Source organism: Equus przewalskii, chromosome X (assembly GCF_037783145.1).
Source record: "Equus przewalskii isolate Varuska chromosome X, EquPr2, whole genome shotgun sequence".
In the NCBI taxonomy this organism is placed as follows: Eukaryota; Metazoa; Chordata; class Mammalia; order Perissodactyla; family Equidae; genus Equus; species Equus przewalskii.
The window spans coordinates 90783997-90796184 of NC_091863.1; the positions used below are offsets into that span (position 1 = coordinate 90783997).

Here is a 12188-nt window from a genome sequence, read left to right on the forward strand (position 1 = left end):
TACAGGAAGATTGGCACAGATGTTAGCTCAGGGCTAATCTTCCTCAAGCAAAAAAAGAGGAAGATTGGAAACAGAAGTTAGCTTGGGGCTGATCTTCCTCAGCAAAAAAAACCAAAAAACAAAAGAAACAAAACCAGCTGGATGACAGGGACTTTAAAAGAGCTAGAGTTTTTGAAAGAGTGGAGAAGGAATAATTGCTTAGAACCTGCATTGGGGAGCCTTTAAAGAAAATATATTCCACTTTGATATGTGGATTGTGGGAGAATGAATTCCTCCATTTTTGAGACAGTATGTTTTGGTTTAAGGCAGGACTTGTGGGATCAAACAAAGAAGCTTTGTTAAGTGGCAAAGCAGAAACATGCTATTGCTTTGTTGGGTTGGTGGGGTTATATATTTTGGTTCCAGGAGTAGCACTTTACTTTTTTCACTATTAAGAATTTCGTCTTTATGCACACTGAAATATTTATGGATGAGGTGTTATGATGCCCAGGATGTGCTTCAAAATAATGCAGGGTGAATGGGTGGGGGTGATAAATGAAGCAAGATTTGCCATTCATTGATAATTGTTGATGCCAAGTAATGAACACATGGAGGGGCCTTACACTATTCTGCTGTGTGTATGTTTGAATTTTTCTTCAGAATAAAAGTTAAAGAAACCACTTCATCTTTATAGATTCAGCCCATGGTTTGGACTGGCATCTTTTTATATTCTCACTTTCTGAAACTCTCTTAGCCCTTCTCCATGAGGTCCATGAGGGATAGGTATTTATCCCCATTTTACTAATAAACTCTCTGATCCTGTTAAGGGACTTATCTAAAGGTGAACATCTGTTTAGAGGCAGACTGAGAACTAGAATTCCATGTTCTTTTGACCTCTGGACCAGTATGTTCTACCACCTAATTGAGTGAGTTTGTAAGCTTCCTTTAAGAGATTGTTAAAATTCAGGATACTTTTCTGGGGACTTTGATCTTGGAAACATAGTTTTCATTTGATTGCAGGTCTGACAAAGTGAAATTGCTTTTGCACATGCTATTCCTTCTGCCTGGGATGTTCTTCCTCATCCCCTAGTTCACCAAGTTAACACCTACATGCCCTTCAAATCCCAACATATACACACTCTCTGTGCCATCCCAACAATCATTCCCTCCTTTGCACTAGTTCTCTATCTTGTTCAAACCTTTTCCATTTAATACATCACAATGAATTGTAAACGTGTGTATCTGCATATGTATGTGTAGTTTTCTCTAGTAAACTAGAATCATGGACCATATTTTTTAACTCTGAGGCATTTTACATAACGGCAACATCTAATATGTAGTCAGTCAACAGCTCACACATTCCTGAAACCATTGGTAGAGGCAAGAGACAAATGAAAAAACATGGGAGCCAAAATAAATATCCTGGGCTTGGCTAGTTTGTGCATCTGAGGAGTGAGTACTTGTGATGTGGTATGAAATTTTGGTGTCGTGGAGAAGATTTTTCTTTTTGGAAACTAAGTCCTATCACTCAGGGGTCTTCACTCAGATACCAGGGTGACGGCCAATCATCAATGTAGAAAGTGTTATAAGACCAAATCACTTACACTTTTTTCTCCAATAAAAATCTTTCTGCAAAATAAGATGCAGGTGGGAAGCAGGAGGTGTTTTTTTCTGCAACTGTGTAATTCACATAGACTTTCCAGATCGCTCATCACAGTAGGTGAGGCCCACAGGAAGGGAGATGAAGTACCACACAGATAATCAGATCACTTATAATACTATATAACTAGAAATGTTCCTACAATGCAATCTTGTTACTTTTGAAGGAACACTTGCTTTTTCCCCCCACTAGCGACTGCTCATTAAGAACTGAGCACAATATATTTCTGAAAAGAATGCTTCGTAAAGCTTTCTAAGAAGGTGGGGTTAACTTAATATCATCTTCTTTGTCTTGAAAAAGTGGAGTGGGCTTTCACACACACAGTTTTCAAAGCACTCATCATAAATATGGAGGGAACGTAGCCCAATTTAACTAAAAAAATCAAATTTAGAGTTGAATGAATTCTATACCCTCTCCCCATCCATTTTGCAACACCCATCAAGCCAATTCCACTGTAAAAAATGTCAATGCAAAGCCTGTGGGGTTCTCATCCTCCCCGATCAGGCTGGGACTCAGTGGTAAACAAGAGGCACAGGCAGGGCAGTGTAAAGGCAGCTGTAACATTTTCAGTGAAAAGAGCCAACTTGTTTGTGGTTTTGATTTGCTTTTAATAACAAGCTCCCTCAACCAAAACTGATGAATTGGCATGAGAACAAGGGTACAGAAGAAACATCAAGGGCCTTCCAAAATGCTAACCAAAGGATAAATTCTCTGCTTTGGGTGGCCATCATTTTACCCCTCGGAACCAAGAGATAAAAAGATGAAAAGCTTTTAACATATGCTGCCTAAATATATAAAGGAACCGATTAGAGCATGTGGCCCGTGGGGTTGTCTTAATACTTTATAATCACATTCTATACTTTAAGCAAACGCAAATTCTTCTGCATGCTGCCCTTGAAAGGCAATTTCATTGCATACTGAATTGAAAGTAATCACTGATACAGCACAAATAAAGTCTCTGTTGGGTAAACACCAAAGCATTTTCCACACAGTACTACATTTTAAAATAGCTAACTTTATTGTCAGTGAAAAGATAGGCACAAAGTGGATTCAAACCTGCTTAACTTTATTGGAACTAGCTCAGTTGATTACAGAATGGAGTCTCAGTCATTATGGGGTCACATACATTTTAAACCAAAGGTGATTCTTCTTTAGCCAACTGCCAACCCCAGCTATCCATTTTACAACACATGCCATTAATCACAAAGGAGGCCAGAAGGAGGTTTGACGGCTCCATGTAACCCATCGTTGCTACTGGAAAAAAATAAACAAACTCCCGACACTTGTCCTACTGATGATGGATGGCACTTGGAAGATATATTTCCAAGGATCATGGCGGGCTGAAATTGGTGGCAATTAGCCCATAGCTGATGCCTTCCTTTGAAAACATGTTCAGTAAGAATGCACACATTTTAAGTAACACATTCCATATGTGAATGAGCAATTGAGATAACAGGAGATTGCATGGCTAACAGACATGAGAATATAATTTATAAAAGTTAGTGCATATGTATACACTTTAAGCTGCCGCATCATGAGTGTTTAGGCTCTTCATAAAAAGTAGTTTGCACAATCAGTTTGTTCATTTTCCGATTGTTGTACCCACCCAACTGTGTAACAAGAAAAAGAGAACACAATGGGTCTCTTGGTGTTTCCTATAGCAGATGATGGCAGTTATTTCAGGTTCCTGCTATCCTGTCATCCCGAAGCTCAAAAGCAGCATTGAAAATAAATCCTTCATTAAAACAACAATCAAGATACATGATTTTAAAAGAAAGCTCAAGCTAGTTTTATTTAATAAAAAATTGTTAATAGAAATTTTATATCAAGTAAAGTTTGTTCTAATGGAGTTTTTCTGTACATGGGACATTGGGGTACAACTGACTTAGAAGGTCCCCAGAGACCACCAGGCAGTACAAGTTAAGACAACAAGGTCATCCTTCTGTCCTGAGGTGCCAGTAAAATGCATAGATAGGTGGGAGTCCAGAAAGATCCCCCAAATGTTACATCCACACAATAGTGAAAAGGTGGCTAACTTGAGATTTCTCCTATAAACCTGAATTTGTAAAATGACACCTATTAGAGATTTTCTGAAAAGACTGAATCTATCTTCTTCGTAAACATAATACACTGACATGGACTTCTTCCATCTCTTAGATGTACGATACTATTTTAGCAAATTATCTGGGATTAAAAACTGAGCCAAAAGGGACTGCCTCTGGTGTGAGGGAGCAGAGATGTTGTGGAAAGTTCAAAATATTACTTTGCCAAGAACTTTCTCCTTTCCCGAAAATACATGAGTCTAAAGAGATGGCTGCCACACAGTGTGGAATGTATGACATCTGTCACCTTATAGAATGTGATTAAAATAATGGCTCCCAGAGCTAGCAAAACTTCTGGCAATGTGTTATAACCATGAAAGGAGTAGATGAAAGGTTTCTTTTCATTTTTACTTATTTACTTGGATAGAAAAGAGCAGTCCTGAAGTTTGCTACTCGTTGCTTCTACCATTCAAGGGTTTTTTTCCTTATGACTAAAGGGTTGTATGAATGAGTATTAACTTTTCACGCTTTTAATTCAATTTTAAATTATGCACTTTTAATTTCTATTTGGGATTCGCTTATAACTGAGGACTAATGTTTAGGATGATCACTTCATTACTGAAAATCTCAAGACTGGCTGAAAATCACATCACCCTCCCTCTTGTCTCTCCCCCGACACACACAAAATAATTCCTTTGGAAAATAATTAGGAATGACACAATACTGTTAAATATGCCATTCCTATACTCATAGAGGAACCCTGTAAGTTGATCCGATACAGCCAATCCCATAGCAAGAGAAGAAGGGAGGTTGATTTCTCAGGGGGATGTTTCATGTGACTCAATGTTGAAATGAGGATCAGGAAAGGGAAAACCTTGCAAAAGGCACTACAGGAGAGGCAAGATAGGAATTCAGAATCCTGAACAAACTACTCAAGCCAGGGACATTTTACAAAACACATATGCCCTGGATCATGAAGATGCCTTTTCTTAAAACAGGGCTTTTTGTATATAAGGGTTTCCCAAAATAAGCACGGTAATTGGCAGAGTGGAAAGCTGTCTTGTGTGATCTCGAAAAAGTCACTTAACCTCTCCAGGTCTCAGATTCCTCAGTACTAAAATGAGGGGGCAGGGTTATATTGCTAAAGTTCCTTCCAGCCACTATGCCTCACAACATAATATATCAGGCCTACACTTCTATTAATCTGGTTTCTAACTAACATCCCCAAACCTCTACCCCCCACCCTTACCTATCACCCCCCACTCCCCTCACCCCCCATACCCTTGAAAACTGATCTTAATGACATTGTCTGTGGATTTGTCACCTTAATGAAGGACAGAAAGGTGACACAGAGCAGGGACCTGCGGCAATAGGCAGCCAGCCCTTCTGTGTCCCTGGAGGCAGCCCTATGGCACAGCTTGGAGCCATGGCCTCCTTGGTCCCTGCCCACATGCGCATTTCCTGCTGCTCTCCAAAGGTATTCTAAGATGGAGTCACTGGCAGTGAGAAGAGGTAGCTGAGGATACTGCTGCAGCCCACCTCTCCTCTGACTGCAGCATCGTACTTTGGGCTTTTGATGCTATTCCCTTGGAGGTTATAGTCAAATATGCCTTTTAAGACGTATGCTAAGAATTTGGGAAAACAAAATGAGTTATTTCAAAGTTCACCAGAAATTCAAAGCATTCAACCCGTCAACAAAAATGCTTCCTCATTCTGCAAATGGTAGGCAGTTTGAGAATAGTGACACAGCCAGTGAACTTGTGCTGGAGAAGAAACAGACACTAAACAGATTGGTCTCAGGAAAGGCAAGCAAGCTGTGTTCATGGCTATACACAGACGACAAAAGTCTGCATACAGCACCTCACGCAACTCTCCATCAAGGCCTCTGATGGTCTAACTCCCTAAGAGAGAGGAAGCTGTATATCACTCAGCTAATTTACTCTCCTAGCATCTGAAAGCAATATATTAATTATCCAAATGCATAAATTACTCCAGAGTATATATATGAATGTATGAACCTCCACAAGGGAACCAAAATAATCCACTTCCAAAGCACCACTGAAATGAAGATAAACACAATCCCCTGGCACAGGGTAGCTGGGAAATTGGGAGGGAAAATTAGCTCCGGCACCCTTCCACACCAAAATACTCCCTACCTTTTCTCCAGCTTACAGAGCTCCTAAAACTATTCCCTTTCACGAGCCCACGATGAGAGCTCTCTCTGGATGCTGCCTAGATGGTAACTATACAAAACAGCAGACGCACAAATTCTCTCCGGCTTCCCACTTCTGAACTACATGTTATACACTGTCTTCCAAACATACTGTGCTCTTCAAAAAAGAATGATCTGGAATATAGAAATGCTAAACAAATTTAAGCACATTGAAAACATTGATGTATATCCAGCTATTAACAGTCCCAGTATTTGTATAAATCCAAACAATAAACTTTAGAGCACATTCTGATTAATCTGTCTTTAGAGGTACTCTCTATGTGTACCAGAATAGACTGGAGTTCGTATGGTATTACTTAAGTACTATATCGTTTCAATAAAAAGTCCCTTTAAAAAAATACCCCCCAACCCTTGTCCTCACCCTCAAAATAAGAACAAACAAAAGGGAAAAATGATTAAAAGCATTCTTGCTGATAAACTGCAGCTCTTGATTAGCCCATTTAGATGAGATATTCCACCATCTCGGCGTCAGGCTCTTGTCCCAGGATCTGAATGGGAGCTTTTCTTTCCAGAGTATTGGAGTGGAAAACAGGGCCATCTAAATGGAAATAAGGGGTTAGGACTTTTAGGGACAAGGTAAAAACTCATTTTTCTAGAAATAGACAGCTCTAGAGCGCCAATGAAGCCAATGGTAAAGTGAGACTTGCCTGCCACCCTGCCTCGTTCACCGGAGCATTTACTTCTCCTAAGAGAATGGCCTTGACTCATCCCCATTCCCATCCTGGCATCCAGAAACTCATTTACAGACTCTCTGCCCTTATCTCTTCTGAGTAATCCCCTTTGGGACCTTTGGACAGTCATTCTGTCCAAATGACTAACTATACCTAAACAGTAGGCACCAAGAAACAAATCTGTAATTGAGGGCAGAACCAAAAGCTACCTGTTATGAATAATTATTATTACCTGTCTTATCTGGATTGTAGGTCAAACTCGGTATAGACAAACGACGTGGTCCAGAACTGGCAGCTGGACTTGCAGAAGCCTCAGCCTGAGCCAAAGCTGGAGTTGGAGCTGGAGCTGGAGTAGCAGCCGCAGCCGGAGCTGAAGTTGGTGCCTGAGTCTGAGCCGGAGCAGAAGCCTGAGCCACTGCCGGAGCCGGAACCGGATTTGGAGCCGGAGCTGGAACCGGAGCCGGAGCAGCTGGAGCAACTTGAACAGCAGCAGCAGCAGGAGCAACAACAGCAGCAGCAACAGCAGAGGCAGCAGCTGGAATCTGAGCAGCAACAGCTGGAGAAACAGCAGCGGCAAGAGAAGCAGCAGCAGTTGCTGGAGACGGGGTGGCAGTGGCAGCAGCAGCAGCTGGAGCAGCAGCAGCAACAGCAACTGGAGCAGCAGCTACCATGGTGGTGGTGTTGGTGGCAGCGATGGCAGTGTTGGTGGCAGCGTTGGCAGTGATGGCGGCAGCAGTGGCAGCAGCAGCAACTGGAGCAGGAACAGAGATTGGAGCAACAGCTGCAGTTTTGTTGGGTTCCGTTCCCCGTTCAGTTTGGGTGCTGCAGTCTCGGCTGCCTGTCTTGGAGTGAGCTGAGAGCAGAGGAGTCGAGGGTGGCACAGGCGAGGGTGTGGAAGGGACAGACTCGGCACGGTAGTCTCCACCTAGGAGAATACCTACAAAGGAAAGAGGGAAAAAGGTTAGGAAACTACAGGTTATTCAAATACAGACATCTGATTCAAGAGAAGTATGAACGGGTCTAAATTCTTTACTTTTGCCTCCAGTGAACCCAGGAATCGGTTTGTGAGGTACCTCTGAGCATGGCTAAAACTTTCTTTCAGACTTGGCAGATCGCTTCTGGTCCTCAATCTCCAACCCCCAGCACAGCATATTAAACCTTTAAGTGTCCTGGGCATCTGTTTTGATTTAGTTTTCCAATGATTATTGATTTACACTGAGCTGTCAGAATGCTTCTCAGTTCCACTTCCTCCTCAGTTCCACTTACAACCAACACTATCCATTACCAGAAAGCCAGAAAGGATCAGGGAAAGAAGTCTGTAGTCACAGACGAGTGTGATAATAATTATGCAATCTAAGGTGATGGTCATGGTCCCCCAAATGCCTACTCTAATCAAAGGACAACGTGAGTGACAGAGGACCAAGAACAATATTAGAAGCACCAAAAAGACCTTAAATAAAAATATACATAGCTTGCTTCCTCAGGCTCTAAAAATGTGCCCTGTGGTATCCACAATACTTCTGGGGTTTTGATTAGAGGGGAAGGAATGGACAGGAATGGAATGAAAAAGTACATTCTGTTCCGATCTCAGAACATTCTGGTAACAAAAACCTGCCACCGAGCTCTATTTAGCTTAAGTAGAACGCTGAGTCCTCCTATTATATGGGAAGAACAAACATAGAAAAAACTGGAATTTAGAAATTTTGAATGACATGAAGGCCACATGAGCTTTGGATAAAGACAAAAGGTCCCACATGGCAAAGGCCAAATCTGAGAATTTCTTAGAGAAAACTGAAGTTACTTCCTTCCCACCCAAATAGAACTCAGGATTCTTATCTTCTAAGGTCTTGGAATCAACCAATGTTTTCTCAGTGAGACTTCACAGTGTGCAGGAGCTCCTGAATATGCAGCTAGCTTCTCAGGAGGAGAAAAACCCAACTTGGTGAATCTCACTCTCTAGAATCTGGACCATCATACTTTTTCCTTGCTGCATGGGCCTGTATCTAAGTCGGGGCTCTCTTTAAATATGTTACTTTAATCTTCCTTATTTACTGTAATTACCTAGACTCCCCTTCCAGCTCTTGTCATCCCGCTTCTCTTCCATGATGGGAGTGCCAGTCAGGGTGGAAGAGTGGGAGAGCAAGCCTGATCCAGCATTGGAAATGGACATCAGAGACTTTGCTGGCCGCATGGATGACAGCTGCTCTGTCTTACTTGGCTCCTTCCGGGAACGCTGCTGGAGTACTTTGATCATGGCATCCTTCTCAATAATCTGGGCATGGAGGGTCTTGATCCTAGGAGTCAAAGACAAAGACCATATAAAGACCTTGCTGTTGCCTCCACGTCTGGTCTCACTGCCTACATGGACTTGAGCTTCCATTATCTTTTCAACTAAGGAGTGATCTAGTTATTTCTGAATTGTAAGACATTTTTAAGGCATTTTTAAAATGCCTGTCTGCACATCCAGGCGGATACAGCAGAATATCCAGGCATTGTTCCTTAAAAAGCCAAAGGAAAGTATCAGTGAAAAGAAAGGCTGTATATGAGAGAGTAAACCAATGTAGTGGGTGCCATAATGAACAATCTGAATCAATGGAAATCATGTATTCAATGAGAAGGTGAGAACTTCTGTGAATGGGCCACAATTTCAGCTAATAAGTCAATGATCATGAGTTTATAAGAGACACCAGGTACCCTATCTCCCAGTTTGAGTGGAGGTTCTTTTACCGAGCACTCTGCTGTATCACAGGGTTGAGGTACAGAAAGAATACCCCAGAATGCAAATGCAAACAGTTCAGTTCTGGCAGAGGGCAGATGGAAAGCAATTATCAAGAGCAATGGGGAAAGCAATGCTACTTGGAATTACACAGCTAGAGGGAACGATCAAGGTAAAGATCTTTGCACCTCAAATCCTAAGTAACAGGCTGGCAGGGGTGCAGGGGTAGGGGGAAGCTTCATTATCAGGTTTCCCAGTTGTGAATGAAGATGGTTGCCCTTCCTTACTGACCTATCTGGTCTTCATACCAACTTCTCAGATCCACTAGGGTGCAGATTGACATTTTACCTGCCCTCCATGTCAAGGCAACGCTTGTTTGCCATCAAAATTTCTTCCTCTTCCTTCTGGATGCGAGCTTCTAGAGCTGTATCATAGCTGGTATTAGGAGAGTGGCTGATGACTGTTGTGTCCCTGGGGAAAAAATGGCAGTGATGATGACGGGAGGGCAACAAAATCAATGAATCCTATTTCCCTCCTTAGTCAAAGGTATTGCTGGAAAGCCCTAAGCTGAAATTAAACTCAGTATGAATGTTTGGTTTCTTGGTGACTTTCTCATAAGAGCTTCCAAGATGGGAGGGTTCAGCTTTCAGAGCTAGAAGAGGTTATTGGCATGTACATAGCTACAAAAGTCAGTGAGGGATTCTATGAGAGGTGCACAGGCTTGCCTTCAGAACTAGACAGACATCCTTCCAAAACCTTCTGGCAGAGAGTCCCTTCAAGTTTTTAGACCATGGCCAGGCAACAAGGAGATATTTCTATTTCTACTTTATATTATTATTTATATTATCTATAAGATATTATATATTTCCACTTGATTTTCTCATGACAGTCATAAAGAGGAAAAAGGCTAGACTTTAAAGGAAATCAGAGAATGTACTAAATAACTATTGCTACAGATGCATAACATTAACTACATCTGAGTGCTAGAAACAAACTATAGACATGTCGATAGTGAAGATCAGGTAGGGTGTGTGAGCTGAGTGAGAAGCAGGGCCTTTGAGTCGGTGCCACTTGATTCTTATCTAACCTACATCTGAAACATTCTGTTGCCAAATCAATGAGTCTTCTTCAACTAAGTGACTGTTCTCTTGCCAGAGTCCCTACTGCATGAGAGACCATCATGTTCCATCTGAAAGTGTCTCAGGCCATTAACTCAAAGACTAATTAATAAGGAGAAAAGTATGTGTGTGGGTGCGTGTGTGTGTGTGTGTGTGTGTGGAGAGAGAGAGAGAGAGAGAGAGAGAGAGAGAGAGAGAGAGAGAGAGAGAGAGAGAGAGAGAAGGAGAGGATCTAGCCCATAAGCAAGGCTAATGTTTAAACAGCACAAGTCAAAGACATGTGGGAATCCTATATCCTCCTGATAAGTGACGTCATGTGTCTTTCTTTGGTCCATTTTGAACTAGTGGTAGAGAAAAGAGGAAAGAGAATGAATAAAATGGATCTTATTCGAGTAATTTGGAGGAAAAGAAAAAGGGATTAGAAAGAATATTGATGTAATTATTTTGGTCTTAAAGGAAATCAGATGACAGGCCGAGAAAACAACAAACTGGCACTGCTTCATTATACTTTCTATGAGAATGAGGATCTGTGGGAGAACTCCAGGAATATTTTCTGCTAGCAGCTAGTTATGTTCTCTTAGCTTAGAGATTGTGACTTGTGCAGATGGGGGTGAAAGGGCAGGGGAATGAAGAGGCAGAAAGTCATTATTAAAGTTGGGGAATTTGGGTGAGCTTCTGCAAAACCACTGTTCCCCTAAAGGCTTGCACCGTGTATGCAAGGCTGAAACAACTTATTTGAATGGTGACAAGTTGGAGAACAAGAAAGGGAAGGACAATAGTTCTCATCATTTGCTAAATTCAAAATATTTTAGCATCTCAGAATTCCACACTTGTTCTACTGAAGTTCACGTGCTTATAGCCCTACTGGGAATGGCCCCTGTGTTCTGAAGTACCCAAGAGGAAGTGGCATTGTATAGTGTTGAGAGCACAGGCTCTGACTAGACTGCACCAGGGTCAAGTCCCACTTTCCCAAGTACGCTGCCACTAACAAATTCTATGAGCTCAGAAAGTCAGTTCACTGCTCTCAGCCTCAGTCTCCTCATATGCAAAATGAAAACGATAATTGTAGCAATATCTCATGGGGTTTGGGGAAGATAAAATAAAAGTAGGCATGTAAAACATACAATGCCAGGCTCAGGTTTAACAAAGTTATCTCTTATTAAGAGAGAGAAGTATAGGTAGAAGGAGAATACAATACAAGAGAGCATGACTTGAAAGAATTCCAGTTCGTGGTATAATACTGGAGGCAAGTCCTGCAGTGCAGAGTTCCAATATGATGGCTGAGGCTTCAGAGCCAGGCCTCTCTAAAAAGTGCATGGTGTCTATGGACACTGGGGACTTGAGCGTGCGGTTTGTCACTGGGGGGGCCAGTGCTGGCTTACTGCCACTTTCATTGCATAAAAGACCATTTAGGGGACTCAGAGCCCTGCCAGCTAATTGATATGGACACTGTGAGCTCCTCAGGAATGGAGCCTGAAAATGTGGGGCACTTAGTGAATTCCTACAGAGCTGCCAGGAGGGCCTTCAACATCAATTTTCCTTCCAGAAGCCAATGGCTTAGGCAAAAGCAAGCAAAAACAGTGAAGGAGCAACTTGACCTAACTTCCAATTCTCTGAGGCTATCCTTAAGCACATCAGTAAATAGATGCTGGGCTTAAAAATACAACTTACAAACTCCAAACTGTATATTTCTGAATTTGACATCCTACATCTCAAATTCTTAAGTAAACAGTTTCTGGCAACTATCCCTCCAATCATCTTCTCTCTCC

At 41.9% G+C, this 12188-nt stretch overlaps 1 protein-coding gene across 7 annotated transcripts in view; it reads right to left on the reverse strand.

Annotated features, from left to right (window-relative positions):
• Window positions 1-2634: 2634 nt before the first annotated feature.
• The window catches only part of AMOT (angiomotin), a 61947-nt gene continuing 52393 nt past the window's right edge, over window positions 2635-12188 (reverse strand). For all 7 annotated transcript variants that reach the window (XM_070606152.1, XM_070606155.1, XM_070606157.1 and 4 more), the window contains 4 exons: window positions 9650-9772; window positions 8647-8879; window positions 6818-7522; window positions 2635-6452 (listed from right to left, as the gene is read on the reverse strand). In XM_070606152.1, coding sequence (XP_070462253.1) covers window positions 6355-6452; window positions 6818-7522; window positions 8647-8879; window positions 9650-9772 — 1159 coding nt within the window. In that variant the 3' untranslated portion in view covers window positions 2635-6354. The remainder of the gene's footprint in view (window positions 6453-6817; window positions 7523-8646; window positions 8880-9649; window positions 9773-12188) is intronic.